Source organism: Plodia interpunctella, chromosome 2 (genome assembly GCF_027563975.2).
Source record: "Plodia interpunctella isolate USDA-ARS_2022_Savannah chromosome 2, ilPloInte3.2, whole genome shotgun sequence".
Lineage (NCBI taxonomy): Eukaryota > Metazoa > Arthropoda > Insecta > Lepidoptera > Pyralidae > Plodia > Plodia interpunctella.
Window position 1 is genome coordinate 5,530,863 of NC_071295.1, and position 20,806 is coordinate 5,551,668.

General features: G+C 33.7%; 2 protein-coding genes across 4 annotated transcripts; one reads left to right on the forward strand and one right to left on the reverse strand.

Annotated features, from left to right (window-relative positions):
* Nucleotides 1-3,181: 3,181 nt before the first annotated feature.
* Nucleotides 3,182-12,436, forward strand: LOC128680833 (uncharacterized protein). Its single transcript, XM_053764277.1, has 9 exons — nt 3,182-3,366; nt 3,467-3,718; nt 3,828-3,933; nt 4,065-4,583; nt 4,931-5,165; nt 5,378-5,645; nt 6,163-6,462; nt 6,768-6,874; nt 12,057-12,436. The coding sequence occupies exons 1-9, from the start codon at nt 3,238-3,240 to the stop codon at nt 12,094-12,096; spliced, it is 1,956 nt and encodes a 651-aa protein (XP_053620252.1). The 5' UTR covers nt 3,182-3,237; the 3' UTR covers nt 12,097-12,436.
* On the reverse strand, nt 7,059-18,987 carry LOC128680843 (uncharacterized protein). Of its 3 annotated transcripts, none has more exons than XM_053764289.1 (5): nt 18,546-18,987; nt 11,539-11,651; nt 10,122-10,278; nt 9,514-9,688; nt 7,059-9,392 (listed from the first exon to the last, which is right to left on the reverse strand). In XM_053764289.1, the coding sequence occupies exons 1-5, from the start codon at nt 18,710-18,712 to the stop codon at nt 8,475-8,477; spliced, it is 1,530 nt and encodes a 509-aa protein (XP_053620264.1). In that variant the 5' UTR covers nt 18,713-18,987; the 3' UTR covers nt 7,059-8,474. The 3 variants fall into 3 exon arrangements, with proteins under 3 accessions (XP_053620264.1, XP_053620283.1, XP_053620274.1); XM_053764308.1 differs by lacking the exon at nt 18,546-18,987 and adding an exon at nt 18,150-18,203; XM_053764299.2 differs by lacking the exon at nt 18,546-18,987 and adding an exon at nt 14,578-14,701.
* Between the last annotated feature and the right edge of the window lie 1,819 nt (nt 18,988-20,806).

Sequence of the window (20,806 nt, forward strand, 5' to 3'; positions counted from 1 at the left end):
ATGTGGTTAGCTAGGGTAACTTGATTTGCAGTCCCTCGTATCGAACTATAAGCATACAATTTACTTATTTAAATTAAATTTCTATGTCGACATGTCTTGCAGACAGCACTAGAGGGGAGTCGACAGTCCGGCGAGCCGGCCGGTCAGATTTTGAAACATATGTAAATGAGGCAACCGACCGCGCTCAAAGGCACGCCGCGCCGCCTCGGTCTCGCTCCCAAGCCTTTTAAAGCTATTATAATTTCGATAAATAAAATTTAGCCGATTAATCTGTAATTTGGGTTGGTAGTAGGTATTGCTTATGCCCGCGGTGCTGCTTGGATTTCGTTTTTCATTAATTATGTGAGATAAGTATGTTTTAATTTTTCTAAATGTCAAAAGTGTCTTTGTTGTTTAACTTTGAATATTTTGCTCATTCTAATACAATATTTTACGGGCTAGGATACAACGTTTTGGACCTTCTGGCTTAACTTTGGATAGAAGATCAACCAAACCCAAGATAAATGAACATCGCATTCGTAACATGTTTAAATTTGTTCTAGTCAGTAAGTTGGCGCGGTTCTCTGGCGCCAGCTCTCTGAGTATTTATTTGTCAATGCAATTCGACCCCCTCGCCCTATTTGAGGTACATACTTACATTTGTTTCAACAATTCTAGTAAAGTCTAATCGAAATGTATACATTCCTACCTCCCTGAGCTGAAATACTTTGTTTGTTGCTGTATCAATTTAACATACTATGTAAAATTAGATCTTTTTATAAATATGGTACCTAGCTGGTAGCGTAATATTATTATGAATATAGAATATTGGTAAACAAATAAACATCAAATAAATAAAACTATTCTAACGTTATGTGGTTGCCCGCCGACGACGTCTTGGCGCCCGAAGGGTGTTCCATAAAAGGTGTTATTTCAACGGTCAGCAAAATATTCGTATTTTTGCGAGCTAAAATATTATATCTAAGTATAATTGTAGGATCTTGTCTGAGTATATATAATAAAGCTTGTCGTCATAGCGAATGCGCGTAGACAATAATATCTAATGGGTCAGCAAATATATCTAAATTGGTCTGAATTTATTCTCGATAATTTTAATCTAAATTACAAGTAATCTGAATTGATTTTATCTATTAGTAGGGCGGCTAGTATAGATTAAATTCAATTGATCACTCTATTCCATAGAATTTATACAGAGTGCTCCCATACAATTTATTCCATACAACCTTCATGCAGACAGCTCGATGTGAGCACTTTTATTCACGGGGGGGCCTTTCTAAATCTATGTTATTATTACCATGGAATGGGGCATATTACGCAAAGAGGGAGGGAGGTAGTATTACTGCACATTTATCCCGTCAGAGTACAGCACTGTATGTTAGGTACACAAAAGCTTTGCTATGTCGATTAAACGTTTATTTTAGAGTACTTTATTAATCCTTTCATTGTGTAAGCATTCGTTTGTGAAAATATACTAAATAGCATATTCGGGTAAATCGTTTTCCATAAGATAAAAAACTTAAAAAACTATGGGATACGCCTGACGCTGTAAAATTTTCGAGCCAGTAAACGGTCGAAAAGAAGCTCGGAACAGTTCACACGTGAAGACTTATTAAGATATGGACTTCATATAGGTAAGATCTTCAGTGAAAATTCAGTTTATATCAGTTTATGACCACACTTGACCAAATAATGCAGAACATAACCTAAAATAGTGTTATTATTTTCAGGATAATCCACTAAATCCTTCCTTTTTCCTTTAAACTCGCACCACTATTGCATAGAAGGTATTTTTGGTCGTAAATCTGCAACAATATTGAAAATTAGCGCTTTTTGTTTCCATTGGCAATGTTTGTGTACCTTAGTTGTACCAGTAGCGCCATCTGCGCTGAGCTTTGCGTAATATGCCCTATTGGACTTAACTCGCCATTAGTGTCTTTTTTTTCTTTGTGGATAGTGGTTGATTAGTAAAAATTACTTTCTTGTTTAATTTTTTTTAAAGTTACTGTAAATGCGCCCTTTTAGTTTATTGTTTTAGGAGTTAGGTGGCTAGTACAAAAAAAATACTATTATAACATTTTTTCACTGATAGCGAATATGTAAATAACTCGATTTTGACAAAAATGTTGGATGCGCCCCTCTTGCTTATGACGGCAGACTTATCTAGGTGAATTTCACGAGCGTTTTGGAGTCCACCGCGGGCTGTTTAATGCTTAATTTAAAAAATATTCTTTATTTAAAAAAATGTGCGACACTAATGAAACGCTACACGCCGCGTTCAAACGGTCGTGAAATTCACCATCTAAAATCGATGGGTTTCAAACATACAATGCAACTGTCAGTTGAAGGTTGTTTTGAGTGCGAATAATATTTATATACTCTTATATTTTAAGTTACACAGTGAACCGTGTTTCAATATGATATTATTACATTATATTCCGTGTCAATCTCAACCTTGACGTTGGCAAATCATCGTTTTGGCGAACGATGGAGACATAAAATGAAAAAAAAAAAGAAGCCTGCCAAGTGAGAATACATGGATGGGTACCTATATATCGTGCCAATCTCAACGTTGACGTTGGCAAAATCATCGTTTTGGCGAACGGTGAAGAAATGACACTTTAAAAAAAAGTGAGAATGCTGAATAGTGTTGGCGAGCTATCGATAGCTTAATTTGGTACTATAGTATCTCAATATATTGCAATACTATCGATACTATTGTAACAACAAAGTATCGATTGTTATTGGCATAGTGCATTCGATATTGAGCTTCGATACTGTTGAGTATAAGTAAGTTAGTGGACAGCCACCACATTTAAAGGTTATATTCTATTATATTATATTGTTTATGGTTATCTCATAGAGTGACATTGTTGTTGTGAAAAATGGTTTGAATTTGTAAGACGTTAAAATGTAGCTGATAGAAATAGAAGAGAAATAAAATGATTTAATATAAAGGAACTTTAATTAATTGAGGCATTCAGATCTACAAAGCCAATAGATACTATTGCGTGTAGATAGTATTTGCGGTAAAGAAGCTATCGATAGTATCGACACTATTGATAAATCCATCGATACCATTGCTACTCGGGTATTATATAATCTGTGCCATTGCTTTTACATAGCTATCGATAGAGTATCGATGGTGGACTATAGTGTTGCGACACTAACGATGAATGAGAAATTGTTGGTGAGTCCGGAGAGGTTATACTGCTCTGTAGAAGTTCATAAATTTTTAAAATGGGGAAAGTTAGGAAAACCAAAACAGCTAGGACCAAGAAGCATGTCGCAACTGAGAATTCAAATGATGACGAAACAACAGTTGATTCTAAAGAAAATGTTATCCATACTGTGATGGATCAATTACAGGTTAGGGATTAAAATTAAGATTTTAAGCTCATCAACACCATTTTTTCTTCTATGTTGCGAATTCCAATTAAATTTCTTTAATCTTTTGTTATCTTTGCAGGCATCAAATGTTGAAGAAAAGTATTGTGGCTTACAAACTTTTGCAATGTTGATTGAGTCAGTGGAAAACATAAATCATATTATTGATCGAGGTATTGTCAAGATTGCCGCTCCATTACTACTAGACCCAGTTAGTTCTATTAGAAACGCTGCTGCTGGTTCTTTGAGGAACATGTCTACTCTGAAAATGGAAGTCTGTGACTCAATGATGGAACAAGATGTTATGACACCACTCATATGCTATTTTCATGAAGTAAGTTATTGTTATTTTTTGACGTGATATTAATTTCACAGCACCAAACATAATATTCATAATTCTGTTTTATTAAATACCAATTACATTTTTGAAATATATTTTGCAGCATGCCGAGACATGGACTCCTGAATCTAGTTCAAAAACTAAAGATGAAGATGTGGACACATTTATACAATGCACCAACTTGTTGCTTAATTTATGTGAAAGTTCAGGTAAAATTGTGTACCAATTTTTATATCATATAAAATGAAATGAGACCTATATAGGTTTCGCTATCTCGTTCAACCTTTTTTTGTTACATGTAAGATCTAGTAACATTAAGCAATTTTTATTTCATTTTCAGATTTAGCTGTCAAATATCTTGGCCAGTCAAGAATATTCAATATATTTCCTAGATATTTAGACTTGTCCACATTTGGTCCTGATATAGTTACAGCTGTTTTACAATGCCTGTTTGTAGCTTTAGAAGACAACCCACATGCTATGCAGAAGATCAAAAGCAATTCTGAAAAACAGCTAGAGCTACTCTTGTTTTTAGAAGGAGCTGATCCTTCAGTGATATTCATCAAAACTTTGGCAGCAGGAGTAATTATTAATATTTCTGGTGGTATAATTTCATCACTACCTCTGAATGTCATGAATGAGATTATTTCAATACTAGCTAACACTTTATCTGTGGACCACAGATTAGCCTGCAATCAGGTGTCCAGCAGTGTGCCGTTAAGCAATGAATCAGGCAAAGTTACTTCACCTAAAGGAAAAGAGGCCCAGGTTTTAGAAAGTCAACTGAAATCTGTAGGACATGTACTAGATGCCCAACAGAGTGCTATTGAGATCATTGCTAACATTTGCTTGTGTGAAGGTAAGTGATATTTCATGCAGATTTAACAACTTATAACTATTCATAGATCATATGCTTTCCATATTGTCTGTCACTATGACCAGATACAACCACAAGATATAACCACAACAACGATAAAATACCCAGTTATCAGGTACATATTCACTCGTATAGAGTAATAATTTGAATGTTAGTAAAAAATAAAGTCCTTTTATTACACTTAATGCTGCTTTGATTTTTATCTTATATGGCATAAAGATCTTGTAAACATTTTTTTAGTTTTTATATCCCAGACAGTATAGAAAATATGTGAGGGAAGAACAAAGTATTTATTTTCAATTGCCATATTAAGTATGTAAAATTTTTAGATGGTGATGATTCCATAAATGGGGCTGATTCATCAGGTGAAGATGAAATGGAAGGTGATGATTGTCAAAATGGTGATGAAACTGTTTTAGCAGAAGATAAACTTCCACCAGAATTGTTAGAAGCTTTAGTTTCCTTAAATATGTTTGAGAAAGTTTGGGCCAGGACTCAGTTACCAGCACAAAATGTTATGTTAATACTCAAGGAGTATGAAGGTTCTTCACTGATTTTTAAGAAGTAAGTAACTATACTTATTAGTATTATAAAATGTATGTATTATGAGCCAATTATCCCATTAATTGCGCTAAATCGAGACACAATAGATAAACAATTGTTTGACTTCTCATATGCTATTCAAACTCTGAATAGACTCTCATGACAGTGGTTGCCTTTCATTGGACTAATAATTGTAAAGAGTTGTTAGATCTTATTGCAATTTACAATTTCAGGTTACACACATTACAAACACGCGCACTTCTTTGTGTAAACAATATGCTGTCTAATTTGCCTTTAGAAAACTTGGGTGGTGTAAATGGAGTTTATAAAATCTGGGTGGAGGCTGGAAAACTGGTGTTCCAACAAACTTCCGATAACCAAAATTTACTAGAGTCTGCCACTGCTGTGATGAGAGCAGCCCTAGACAAAATCAAGATGACTGAGGGTGGAAATTTGATTGACTGTAACTTATTTAGTGATATGGCACTTTCTGATATTGAGGTAATAAAAAAATATTTATTCCAGTACTCTAACAACTGGCATTTTCTAAGTCGCATTAAATAGTTTGAAGAAAAAATACAGTATCTTTTTCTACATTATTATTTTAATTTATAAAACAAAAGTTCCATTGGTGTTCCAGTAAGTGTTAAAAAATTGTGTGACCTTGTTCTGCCTGGACAATTACTATGGAAGCAAAAAATTTCACCAGATATTCTTTTGAAAGATATTTTTAAGAAGTGGTGGTGGTGTAATGGACCACCGCCTGTGGATCGAATGGTCCCAGGTTCGAATCTTACTCATGCACATGAGTTTGTATACCAATCTGACTCAAGTATAGTAGTTTTCATCGACCATTTATTACACTTGTTGATTATTAACTTATGTGTGAAATGGAGAAGGCAATGGCAAACCACTACATTACATGTGTTTCATTTCACGTAATGACCACGACCCTGAGCCATGAGGAATACGACTATGAAGAATTCTTTTGAATTGATTTTTTTTTTCTATATTACAGAAAATGTTGACGGGAATAACAGAATGTAAATTACCAGAGATAAGATCTAACCTCATCAGAATGATTGGCATATTGGCCCTGCTTCTGATGAACAATCTGACAGAAGTGTCCTCCAATGTCATCTGTACTATAACTGAATTCATATTGGATCAAGCACAAAAAGAGAGTGAGGTTTGGGTATTAGCCGAAGCGATAGATACTTTAATAGACTTGTATTCAGAGGACGAAAGTGACCAATTAGCTGCTAAAGTCAAACTGGTAGAAAAATTAAATTTGTTAACACCTAATTTGAGGAATAAGGTATGTTGACCATTAGGTATTATAGCCATCATGTAGCTATGTTTTCGTTTTTCCTATTCTTCATTGGAATAGAAATATTGGAGAATGAATTACAATAAGTACTGATTATTTTCTAATTTGTGCACATGGCGTCACTGTGTGTGATTTTGAAAAATTAAATCTAGCCAGATAAGACATGCCAAAATTGTAGACTTTTACTAAACAAATGGGATATATGTATGTAGCATATGATTCCGGAGCATATGATTTTACTGGGTTGCCATATAATTAAATTAATAAATTTTATATATTATTGTTTATTCCAGGCAAGACAACAGAAAAGGCTTCCTAAGGAATATAAAGTGCTTGTGAATACAGTTGTGTCAAATCTGCCGAGATTCATTAAGTACAAGAAGGAGCGAATTAGTAAATTGTAAGTTAAATTTAATGTGATAATAAATTATCATTTGATATATTTTTACATTTTCTGTGTAGTTTATATTTAATCTTGAAATAAATCTGTTTTATTGAAATAGCTTGTAGTTAATTTTGTTACAATAATATTGAGTGGGTTATAAAGGATATTATATTCTGGTGAAAAAAGTGACAGATTACACTACAGTTGATAAATATTTATTAAATAAACAACGATGACAATAGACCTCACACACTATAAACACTTAAACCCAATATAATAACAATGTATAACTCATAATTTATTAATAAATATAGGTACATATTAACAAACGTCGTTCGTAACACAACAAGTATTGCTTTTACTTTCAAAGTGCTGTAGACCGAAATGCGAAAAGCCATTGGAGTTTAAATAAAAATGCTTCTTTTTATAGATTAGAGGTCAGTCGTAAAACGTACTAGTAGTTTTTAAAAAACAAAAATGTCTGAATACATTTTACGATATCTAATTGTATATTTAGTACGCGTAAATTTTTAACTCAAACTCAAATATCTTTATTGCAGTAACTGTGTAGTACAAGGTATATTTATAAAATCTTACAAAATTCTTGTCTATTCACACAGTAATTTTGTATTTTTAACTAATTAACTATTTAATTATGTGTGTGAATGGTGTATGGTGTACTTAATAATTATAAATATTATTGCCCATATTTAAATAATAGAATCTCTAAAAACATTTTGCATATAATCATGTAAAGCAACGTAATAGTATCCACTATATATAAAAATAAAATAAATATTTTAGTTTCATGAGTTCTGTGAACAGATACCAAAATAAACTAAAGTATTTAGTTATATTTTTAAAATAAGCAAACCGATGAACCGTGAAGGTGTTAGTGTAGTAGATCCAATAATCACCGTTATACAATGTGATTGTGTTTATGAACAACTATATTAAAATATTTTTCTCCATTTTAATTAAAATATTAATACATAATCCGTAGCGTTTGTTTATTAATAAAAACAAAAGATATCAATAAAAAGCAAAGTCATTTTAAATAATGGAACATATTTGCATATACTCCAATATTGCTTGGAAATTACCTTGTTTTGCATGTTCTAGAAATAAATAATATTGGTACTATTTAATTTGCTTATTGTCTAGTGATAATGGGGTAGAATACCCTTTATAAATTTGGTTTCCGTAACTACGTATTATAGTTACAACAGCATCATTTATTATATTTGTTGTTTTTAAAAACAATTATCACAATTTTTGTTAGGAATTTGTATCTTAACTAATTTCGGAAATGCACCATTTTATAATATTATGTAATTACGTTATTGCACAATGTCGGCTGCGGATACATCAATTCCATTTATGGCAAACTATCAGTTCTGATAAACTCCTGGTCTAGCTTAAAAACTGTATGCCCACTTATATACATAACAAATAATGATCATAGAAAGGCACTTTTACAATCAAGGCCAATATTGAAATAGGGCTAATGAATTAGCTTAATGCCTTTAGTTTTCACCTTGAAGATTCCTTAATTAATTACTCGGTCGCATTTCTAGTTAAACAATTTTATTTATAATTGTGCAATCTCTAGCAATTAACTATTACCGTTTATTGCTAAAGTACTGATATCTCCGTGGTGACTTCTTCTAGGCTTTGGTATTGGGTTGGGCGAAGAAGGTTGGTTTTTCTCAAATATTCGTTTCATATCTGTAACTGACCCACGACATGAAACATCCGAAGTCAGATCATCTTCTACTAAAGCAGAGTTTAATTTGCTTATTTCTCTTTCAAGTTCACGTGTTGCTCTATCGATTTCGATAAACTCATTTTCTGTGCTCGACACAGTTTCAATACTTTGTTTTGCTCCTGCATCTTCAAATACTTTACAAACCACCTTTTGCGGGGCATCATTGTCGTTTGCGTCTTTAATCTTGTCTTCGTTCAAATTTATGTCATACGCTACATAAGAATCGTCCATAGTGTTTGTTAAACTTTTACTTCGTTTATTTGAAAGTGCATGAAAATCTTCTAAGTTACCTCGTCGTAGACGAATGTCATCATCATTAACGCTAGAGTTTCTTCGATATGTTGTAATGTCTACCTTAGAGAATGACACCTTGTCCAAAATGTCATCTTCTGATCCAGTACTTTTTACTGTGTTTGGAGTAGTAGAACTTTCTTCTATTTTGAGAGATAATTCTTTATCGTCATTTCTATGTTCGACTACATTATCCATATCTAAATCTTCCTTAGGAATATCAGTTTTAACTGCATCTCGTCTTGTTTGTACATCGTCGTCGTTATCTTCAACGATTTTTAGTTCGATGTTACAATTTAAATCTTCCTCTTCATCTTCCATATTTGACAGTTTTGAATCATCGGGGTTATTTACTTTTGTCGCATTTAGACTACTAATTTGTGTTTCGAGATCAGTAGTTCGAGTATTATTGAAATCCGTATTTTGTGATGCATTGAGACTGCTGGACTCCAACTCCGACGCGTCGGTTTTCACCTGAAAGAATAATTGTCATCACAAAATATATTTCGAATTATTTCTTTGAGTGAGTGACTAAGATAGTCAAAGCAATGGGAATCAATTACGTAATACTCAAATTCGTATGAAACTATCTTACGGTATCGTCGGCGATGTCGGCGCCGCTGACCACCGGCGGCAGAGGAGCCGCGCGTTTCTTTTTGCGCCGAGGCGCGCGCACCGGCGCAATGGGTTCGTCTTCGTCGAAAGGATTGGTACTCCCTACGCTGTTTCGCGATCCCGATATTTCACTGCGAGCCATACGCGGAGTAGCACTGGAAATTTATTTTTTTGCTCGTGAATGTTGGTGTATTGAAATTTCAGAATAATAAATCAAGTAGAGGTATATTCAGGATATCATAGTTTTGTTATTGTCCAGCAGCGCAAGTGACATATTAAATACCATAGAACATTCCTAGTAACCTTATGACTTTATTCTCACGTTTAACCTCACTGCACTTCTTATCTCGTTATCGTTTAAGTGTTGACTCGGGCAGTGGAAGGTTTTGATAAACTTATCGTAATCCGGCTATGGAATAAATTGATTACATACTCATAAAACCTCAAATTATTTAACAGAAGATAAATTTTTAAAGAACAGCCTACGTATTTTTCCTCATGTGAGATTTTTTGCCCTTGAGAAACATTGATGGATCGGATCTGTGTGTGTTGTAGGTACTTTTTAATTTTAAAATAACATTTTCCTACTTAAGCGAGCCAATTTCGTAGTTGCTAGGGCTGCGCAGGCGCTCCTGGAAGCGGGAGCGCGGGAGAGGCGTCACGGATCCGCCGTACACATAGCGGTCTGTGCGCTCCGGCGAACCCACCGTGTTACGACTCTGTGGCGATAGCGAGTTTGAGGAATCTGAAATGCATACATTTTAACGCTCATATTAATTAGCATGTGCACAGTTATGTCCCGGAAGGCATTTATTTTCCCCATTTGAAGCACTAGCCTTCCTTATTAGTTATTCATTTATATGGAAGGCCTGTGCATCACATAAGTAGTTAAAGTAATTTTTGTAATTATGTAATTTGTTGATACACACTGATAAAAAGCTGCCCAAGCATTAGCGATAAGTTATGTGCATACAAATTTCCATTTTAGGTTGATGATGAAGCTGATTGTGTTCTTCAAAAATAGTCTAATTTGTTGTGACTAGTTATGTAAATAACTTTCCAGAACATGAATGATTGTAATATGCTGCCGTTGTCGGTTTATGTATTTTACTTTAGAGCGTTCCTATTATTCTAATTTTATTATTTCAAGGATTTCATTATTTCAAGGATTTCATTATATATGTTACTGTAAAAGCACGAACTACGGTAAATCCTAACATATACCAGTAAAACCTAAGATTTACCAACTGTTAATAATAAAAGTCCGAACAATTTTGCAATTCGAACTTTTACCACCATTCACTTGTGGATTTACATCAAAGGCACGGTAAATGTTGAAAAAAACATGTCATATCATGTTCGGCGCATTGTCTCGTACTCAAAGCTTTACGTTACGTTTAAAGGTAAGGTATAGTAAGGTAAGGTATAGTCATACCTTTTTATTTATTCCTATTGCGACTTTTGAATGCACTCGAAAAATTTGGTTTATTTTTTTAGTGTCCTGTAAATTTAAGTTTATTGATTACTCAGCCTGCGTTATTCTAGGATGTCTCAAATTAAACTAAACTAATTGGTATTGTTTAGTACTATCAGCTGTGTGAATATGGCAAGAATGCAAATTCACACCCTGTACCTTTAAAAGTTAAAAACATTTATAAATAAAAATACTTGTTTACAAAAAAAAATAATTTCAAATAGCTAAGGATTTGACTAATTACTTAGTTAATTAATTACTCTCTATAATTATGATACCTACATACTGAAAAATAAATGATTAATACAGAATTACTCATTCCCAAAACCAACATTTACCAGCCGTCAGTGGCAAAACCTAGGCCTGGCATATACTAAATTCTAATGGCAAAAGCCTGAAAAATCGTATTTTTTAAATAAATCGTTACGTTTACCAACCCATGCCGGTAAATCCTAAGATTTTCTGAAACACTACGGGCTTTTACAGTAACATATACATAACACATAAGTGTTTTTCTAATACCTAACTTACATTGCAATGCATTTCGATATTCAACCAGCTTGTCTCCATTGACTTGATTGTTTGATTTTTCTTTCTCCTGTGGCTGTTGTCTTTTACCCTTCTTCATGAATGAACGAAAGCTCCTGAAAAGAAGAAATTACGTAATCAGAACATTTTTTCTGTATAACATACACTAATAATTTGATTGGTACAAGATTTTTAATGTTATTTTATTTTCGGGCTAAGTAAATACAATTTTAAACTAGTGATGGTAGGACATACAAATAACGTACAATTACTGTACTTATACGAGACTCATTTATTTACCTATGTAAGTATGTATAAACCTTTGGATATAAATGGTCTAAATAACATTGAAAACTACATCAAAATCCGTTGCGTCAAAAGATCGTTTGAAAGAAGAGAGTTTCAAAAGAGATAGACGCGGAGTGCGACTTTGTTTTATTCTAGATGCACGATAATCGTCGGTAGAAGTAAGAAATACAAGTTATTACAAGACATATGAACAATTTTGTTTTACTATACAGAGTTGAGGTCTCACGCTCGTCACTCGGATGTCTGCTGTAGGCGCAATACTGACAAAAGTAATGGAAGTTTAGTGCACTTGATTCCACTTGAGCGACCGCAATTGTTCCGTGACGGACATCGGCGGCCAACGAACGCCTACTGCCTCTGGCCAATACTATTATTTGCTTGAAATTTTTGAAATCTCAAGTTTTTGCACCATATATTTTTAATGTTCATTAAACAGTTAATGAACATTCATACTATTTATATGATTTATATAAAAATAGGTATCTACTTATGTAAGATGCTTTTATGTAAGTAGATAATTTCATTTCTTACATTAATTACAAAGATATCCCAACTTTATTACTCTAGATACAAATATAGGTACCTAAGTCAATCTTAGTTTCATTTTCCCATGAGTGCTATATTGTCTTGGTTTTCAGAGGCAGCACTAAATAACTACTTTCGAAATGTCCAGCAATTTTAATAGACAAAATATACTCGTACACTAATAAGTAGGAATAGTTTAGATTTAAGTGCCAAATATATTTAAAAAATATATCTAAGTAAAATAAGTAATAATATGATCAATAAAATGAGTCGGATAGTATATTTGTTAGCTACCTATATTGTTCTACATAACTACTTTGATTAATCACTTTTTATTACTACCTACATAAAGCTTGAGAAATTGGTAATTTGCATTCGTTTTCGCACAACCCAATTGACTCAAGCAAGATCAATGAACTTCATTTGCGAATAACTGTTACTCCTTTTAGCTACTGTTAATGTGGAATTGGCTTCTTTCTTTACCTATTTAATTCGGGTTATCTGTCTCATTATTTCTCGCTTTGTGTATTGTTTTATAGGTATACTTAGTTTTGTTTCTGTTATTGTTTCTAACCATCCTTATCTTTCCTTTAGGCTTACAACCACAAAAAAAACAGATTATGGATTTCGATACTGTTTTCACTGTGAGATAGGATATTTTTGAGGAAAGTACGATCAATGATGTATAATACATGCCGGACGGTGAGTTTTCTAAAATAAAATTCTCTCAATACTTTTATAAACACTGTCTTGTCAGTGGGTTCAAATAACATTAAAAAGGAAATTTAATATGCAGATGGAGGCCAAACTCGTAAAATGGTGGACGTATTAACCGTCCTCAAGATTTTGAAGACATTACAGTAACATGTAAACGCGCGTAAACAAAGCTATATTAGTCGCTGACTTCAGTAGCTGAGGTCGAAGATGTAAACATAGGACATAAATCAGATTGAAATGACCTGATCTTGAACCTAACTGCACGTATTTACTTTAGTTAATTTTAATGGAAATCTCAAGTATTTTTAGTGATTAATTTTATCATGCCCTCTTCGTTGCAACTACATCTTCATTTTCCACTGTTCATTCCATTTATATTCTAGTTTGTTCCTTTTTTTAAACTGTTATCAGCTCCAACCTACTTCAAGCTATCCACTTAGCTGACCTATTATACTCTCTCTCCTCTGACTGCATTCCCTCTTCCACAGGCTCTGGGCTCAGGCCCAGGGTCGGATGACTACCTCCTGTGCCGATAGTAACAAGATAATTTTCTTCATTATTATTGAACTATCCACCTTCACGTTCCGACCTTCAACCTCATGCTAACAAACAGGCTAGAGGCTCTAACTAATCTAACACCAACATGACCTACTTATTGCCTGTAAAGTAAAATTATATGTATGTATGCCTACTAGAATTTCGCTAAATGAATGATTCATATTTTTATCTTCTTAAGTCATTCTTAGCACAAATGCACTTTGTACGGGCGCAATAATTAGTATAAAGTTAACACAATACGTGTTGGAGCTGAATGCAAAACAAGATATTAAAATAAGAGTACCTCTTTGTGTCATAGATCAATGGGTGCTTTGTTTATCCTGTCATTATCTATCGTTACTTTCCCATTTTATATATGTATATTCACATATACTTATATGTATTTATGCTTGCTTTCTTTATATGCATATGGTATTTCTGACGAACTGACAAACACTGAGAATGAGTAAGTATATTTACTTAATCATACGTTCGTGTCGTTAGATAAATACTTTTATTCAAAAGATAAATTCTATAAGTCTATAATAAAATTCCGTCAAATAACGTCAGTACCTACTCCAATTTTAAACCCATTTAAAAGTTAGTTCTAACCTACCAATACGAATTTTATGGTCCTTTTTGATAAAACCGTTATGTTTTGCATCGCTGAACGTTCTTTACTTAAATATCAATCACCAATGACTATTGTTTCGCAAGTAAAGCTTTAGTATATGTGCATATATTATATACGAATACACGTTTGTATTCAATAAGTACTGATTAACATTGGACCATTTAGAGCGTTGAGCAACTTTGTGGGATTCCTTGACTCGTGATCCTGCGTCGTCTGTCATCTACGCCAGCGAGCGACCCTTTTACCTATCTTGTTTCTAGATGCCTCGTGGCTATTATGGAATTTATCCAGAGATCACGACGTTTCAGTTCATTATTTACCAGCTGATGCCCGCGACTTCGTTCGCGTGGATTGTGTAGCTGGTCTCTTTTGTGTCCATCAGATGTTCCGTATCTTCAATTTTTATACCTCAATAGAAAATGCTTTTATCAGTCTGAATCACTTTTTCTAAGGCGTTATTTCGATATTTCTTATAATTAAGAGCAGCTGAAACTGAAAAAAAAAACAGTTTAAAAAATATATTATACCCTCCTATATGTTGCACCGGTTTCATAGCAATACAACAAAAAAGTGTCATTCAAATCCGTCCAGTAGTTGCGAGATTAGCGTGTACAAACAGACAATACATATATTAAATGTAGAGACAATTACTGTTTTATTATATGTATTGATGATTAATACCTCCAGCTTAGACCAGAGATATTTTTTCTGTATTCTTAGATCTGCAGTCGCCTCAATTACAACAGTATCTTATATAATGCGAGAAGAACAAAATCGAAGAACATAAATGACAATAATATCTTATACATATCTTATACGTTCTGTTCTCGATATAAGTCTTCTTCTCGAATGAGGAATAATTTGTACTTGAGAGATTTTATTTACATTAAATGTATTTTTACGTCAAGAACATTATGTAATGTTCTTGACGTAAAAATATATAGAACATTATGTAATGTTCTTGTATCTGTGATTTTGATTCTGTAGAGTTTAAAATTGGTCCTTCCCGATGCACAAATTCTTATTACACCGACCTCGGTGGCGCAGTGGTAAAGTGCTTGCCTCTGAACCGAGAGGTCCCGGGTTCGATCCCCGGTCAGGTCACGATGGAAAATTATCTTTTTCTGATTGGCCCGGGTCTTGGATGTTTATTTATATATGTATTTGTTATAAAATATAGTATCGTTGAGTTAGTATCCCATAACACAAGTCTAGAACTTACTTTGGAGCTAGCTCAATCTGTGTGATTTGTCCTAATATATTTATATTTATATTTATTTATATTTATATTTATTACAGATTTCCTATTTAAAGTTCTTTCTAATCTTCTCACTTGGCATGTTTTGTAGATGAATCATGCAGGTACTCGACTTCCTACACCTATCTGCTTGTATTTAACTACAGTTCAATTCATAGATAATAATACAAAAATCTAGAGTTTTTTATTATTATTTGAATTTAAAAAGTCCATTCCAATTTTAAACTTAATTAAACTTTTATATTTTAAGTAAATTTCAATATCTAAAATATAAATTTAAGACCTGGAAGATAATTCGTCTCTTATTAGAGCAACTTCATCACTCAAAAATTCACACATATTTTTTTTATTTACTCATACCTATGTACATAGTATGATCCAGAAAGGACATTACATCTGCGGATTGTCATATTTTTGTAATTATCATCTTTATCACCTCAGTAGACGGATCAATTAGGTAGGTACGAGTATAAACATTTGTTTGCATTTAACAAATGACATTCACTATCAAAGCTATGTTACCGATTATGTATCTACTTGCATTCATATGTTCTTTATTATGTCCTCAAGATAAGTGTCAATTGTTGATATGCAGGCAGTGCAGGCAGTATGTAGGTAATACATACGTATAATTTTGATATATTTTATTCTTATTGCACTTAAGATACATTTGCACCATCACACAGTTTATTTACACCATCTTTATTAAATAAACCGAAAGAGAAAGTAGTTATCCTAACTAGACATTTTAACCACGCTTAAAAATCTGATGTCATTTGTTTGAATAGAATGTCGAAATCACAAAGACGTTCGAAAAAGCGACGCAAATTTGGTGCGCTTTAAGTACACTCCCTTTTGTTTTCCCGACATCTTGTACAGTCTGATACTATATTGAATTTATAATATACAGCCTAATAGAATAATTTATAGCCTTGTTTGCCTTGCTTTTTTCTTCTTATATATGCTCTCCATCCCTGTAATTTTCGGCGCCATTTTTCGTACTCTCTATGGTATAAATGCAATTCCACTCCCTTTGGATTTTTCAGCAACTTTTCTGCATCTTCTGATTCCAGTGTTACGTACATGCTTTATGAAGACACAACGGGTGTCACAACACTTTCAGGCTGTGTATGGATTTTGCAGTAAGGAAGGGCTCAGGTATTTATATACCTGAAGCTCAGGTATCATAAACCATAGGTCGTTACTACAAAGCAAAATTTGAGGGCTGATAATTATGTCACTGAATATAAAGTATGGCATAATACAGCTAAATCCGCTAATGAATTTATTGAATCTGTTCATATTTGAAACTTTGAACACGTAAATCCGTATAATGTAATGTCAATCACGTCCAGTGAGAATAAACAAATGTCAACTCACTTGTGTGTGACTACAACTCTATAAATAAACCTCTGACGACACTTGCATTATTCAGTTAAATTTACCTTAACCACGTACCCGCATGTTTATCTGTTTATATTTAAAAAGTTCAACTCATAAGAGAAAATTAAACATCTATTACATCTTCGAGAAGAATTATGTTCAGGCATGCAGCCCACCTGATGGTAAGTGGTCACCGCAGCCTATGGACGCCGCCTATCGACAATATTACTAACGTGCCAGCAGGTATAAAGCTGTGCAAACCGATATTTTCAGAAATGTTGGCAGGATTCGGGGAAAATATAAGGTTAAAATACATACTCGTACATACAATAACATTTTATTCAAATAGGTATTCAATGTTTATAAATTATTTGTCTAACTAAATATTATAATATACCTATACAATACAGGGTGATTTCTTATACATTGGCATTATTTTATCTACATGCTCAGTCCATGGTATCGAACAGCTTGTCATATGGAAGCAACCTTAAAATCGCGAAAAAAAAATCAGCTAATCCATACTTTTTCCACAAGTTAGTTTTAATTTTGTATATAACAGCTGATATTTTTTCGCGATTTTAAGGTTGCTTATGTATTGGGAAAAAACCATTCGCAAATAATAATATGGACTGAGCTTAGACACATATCCCCAATGTATTAAAAGTCACCCTGATACATATTGTATGAGAATAAAAATACTCAGTCGCAAATTACGAAAGAAAATAGTCTGTTATGGGATATTTTATCATAGATTTATAGCAAGGTAGTCAGTTGCGTGACTGCAGCAAATAAGATAGGAGAATCTAGTTCATTGTTATCTCTATATTCATTTTATATTAAAATTTTTCGTGCTGATCCTCGCAAATACATTAGGTAAACTGTAGTTGATTTGATTTACAAACTACAACCAATCCATCACGCTAAGACATACTTTATCTTCTTAATTTATTTTTAACTTATTTACGCTAAAAATAACATAATATGTACGTCCTAACAAAAGGTAACAAGAAGTTTATCCTTCATTGACTCGTCAATAAAAGATTCTTCTAACCGATGCATTTTTGATGATGATGATGATTTAAAAAAAAAACCGAATCGAAATTAAATCATGTTGCAATATTAATTTAACAATATTTAAGAATGCGCTTTAACGTTTTAATTAAATTACTAACTCCATAGTTTCTAAAAGAAATCATAATAATTCTTCATACAATATCTAATAACTTATGATGGATGACTCATCCTTACCTTTACATGTTATAAAACAAAATTCTCGGCCGCGTCCTCTGTCTGTTCGCGATACACTCAAAAATCAATGCACGGATTTTCGTGCGGTTTTCACGTATATATAGTGTGAGTGATTCCAGAAAGGTTTAAGTGTAATTTAATATATTTTTAACTGAGCGAAACTGGGGCGGGCCGCTAGTTTTCTATAATTTTATTCGAATTACTAATCTGGTTTAATAAAATATTGGAAAAACATTTACTGTGATACCACGACTGCTAATACAACAAAATAAGCAATAGTGCTACTGTAATGCAGACGTAGTAACGTAATAAGTGAAATTGTGTTGAAGGTTATAATGCCTACTCGTATAACCAAAGATTCTAATTTCTTTTTTATGATAAAACTAGGGAACTCACCATGAATTTTTAAGATCCTTGAATGTGATGCTGTTTGATCGGTTAAGCTTTCTCCCGATGGTCCAGAATCTGATCTTGTTGTGATTGTCCTCCTCCCTGAACGGATTTAGGTGTTCAGGGTAGTCGTAAATGGATCTCGACTTTCGGGGCCCAGCCATCGCAGCCATTATTTGCAAGTCCAGGATTAAATTTTGGGTTAATTTTTACATAATACACAGCACAGGCACAGCCGTCGACCACTTTGGAATTTATCTGTTATCACTGTGGCTAGTTATCGCTGGATGATAACGCGTTGTATCGTTTTATCGCACTTAGATAATTGTAATGTTTGTTTTTGCGGCGCGTCGTGGATAAGATTGGTTGGCGTCGCGGCGTTCGGCGTCGCGAGTGGAGGCACACTAGCCGCCGTCTCGGCCTCCGCCCGCGCCGGCCGACAGCGCCACCGCGGCCGCTCACTGCCAGAACTGCCGATACGCTGACGCATCTTACCGAATCACTGCATCGTGCGGATCATGCCCTCATGTGCACTGGACGTCACATTGTTGCGATATGGTTCCAATTGGATACGCGTGGACTAAAATCATATCGACACATGTGTCGCTATTATCCATAATGTCTTCTAAATGTCCTCGATCTTGCACGACTAATAATATCAGCGGTTTGCTGTCATATGTAATGATGAAAACATGTTACCAATTAGGTAAATGATGACAAAATTGAGTAAGTCTGAACCTTGAATCTTGCACTTGCACTACGCTGACTTTTATACTTAACAATTTGTTATAACTAATTCGAGGTCATTACATGAATCATTAAGTTTTCATTCTTTTCTCGGTATTGTTTTAATAAATTGAAATCCCTATTTCTAATACTAATAGGGCTACCTATATATTAATCAGTGATGACGCCATTGTTGATACAATAAATCGCGTCACACGCAGAAAGGCGAAGGTCGTGTAAACTTTGGAAATATACACCTTGAAGTAGCTACATTTAGTCCTACATAATGAAAACCACAACATTGCACAATAGTATTGTTTTCCAGACAAGATTCAAATGTCTCTACCTAAACATACATAGTTATACATGTACATGTACTTCTGGTTTCTTACTTGTACAACGTCAACACTAGTTTTTGTAATTTTAGCCAACATTTTTTTATGACATCAGAGAGAAAACTGACACGCTCTAAGGAATGTGTGTTGTGCAAGCCTTGCAGTTTATTTTAATGGTCAATTAGGTAAGTGAGTATTAATTTATATGAGTATTTAATTAGCTACTTGAATATGACTATGCCGTCACACCGTATTGTCACACACTGGCGTGACCAGGACGAACTTATTATACGTAAGAATTTTCTTGAGATATTTTCCTTTCGTATCTGCAGTTTCGAAATTAGAACTTCGAATTTGAACCGTAGATTATAGTTTATGCCTTTTGTTTAGTTTATTATTAATAATACGCCAATAATACAATAATTGTCGCCAAGGAATATAGTTTAATTTGCTTTAAATACGTATGACCTTTCAGGCAGCTACAGAAATAGTTATAGGTACTAATAGAACCGACCACACGCGATCGTGTTATCGATCCACTACAGCAAACATAACTTGGGGCAACTGTTTGCGGATATTATGAATAATATCACAAGTAATCACTTGGTCCATAACAGTTACATTGTGCCTATAATAATTTAACGTAGCTATGTAGGTACTAGTCTGTAGTACTTACTAGGTACTTAGATATTTAAAAACTATTAATCGTCCATAATATAATGATGTTACCCATATCTCTATGTGGAAATCTTGAAAGTACGTAATTGCAGACTACTTATAAAAAATACCCTAAAAATGTTTGGATTTAAAACAAATTGAAAATGCGCAGGACATTGACTTTTAGAAGAGAAAGAACAAATTAAAAGAATTTTTCGCAGGTGAGCCAGGCACGCGTCTTGGTAATTAGCGTAAGAGAGGTACTAAGAGAGTAATCGTATGTTATTGTTTCCAACGCCTTACACTACATAATATGAATGCATACAAAACAAAGGTAAGCAGCAGGGGTCTTAAGTGGTTTATGCACCATTAACCAAGGGGCAACGGCCAATTGCAAGACTTGTCCCGCAAATCAGCGATGTGAAGAGTCAATTAATCGACTGTTACAATTCTCTCAGTGTTATTAAATGCGACTGCAATTGCATTGAGTTTGTTGTTGTTACAAATGATATCAGTGCGAGCGGTTACAGATATAAGTGTTATTTTATC

Bases quoted from the DNA above. Each gene is read 5' to 3' on its own strand.
- LOC128680833 (XM_053764277.1), top strand. From the start codon at position 3,238: ATGGGGAAAGTTAGGAAAACCAAAACAGCTAGGACCAAGAAGCATGTC. The intron at 5,646-6,162 runs GTAATAAAAAAA...TCTATATTACAG, and splicing joins TGGCACTTTCTGATATTGAG to AAAATGTTGACGGGAATAAC. The intron at 6,463-6,767 runs GTATGTTGACCA...TGTTTATTCCAG, and splicing joins CACCTAATTTGAGGAATAAG to GCAAGACAACAGAAAAGGCT.
- LOC128680843 (XM_053764289.1), bottom strand. From the start codon at position 18,712: ATGGCTGCGATGGCTGGGCCCCGAAAGTCGAGATCCATTTACGACTAC. The intron at 9,689-10,121 runs GTAGGAAAATGT...ATAAATTTCCAG, and splicing joins TACGAAATTGGCTCGCTTAA to TGCTACTCCGCGTATGGCTC. The intron at 9,393-9,513 runs GTAAGATAGTTT...TTATTCTTTCAG, and splicing joins CCGACATCGCCGACGATACC to GTGAAAACCGACGCGTCGGA.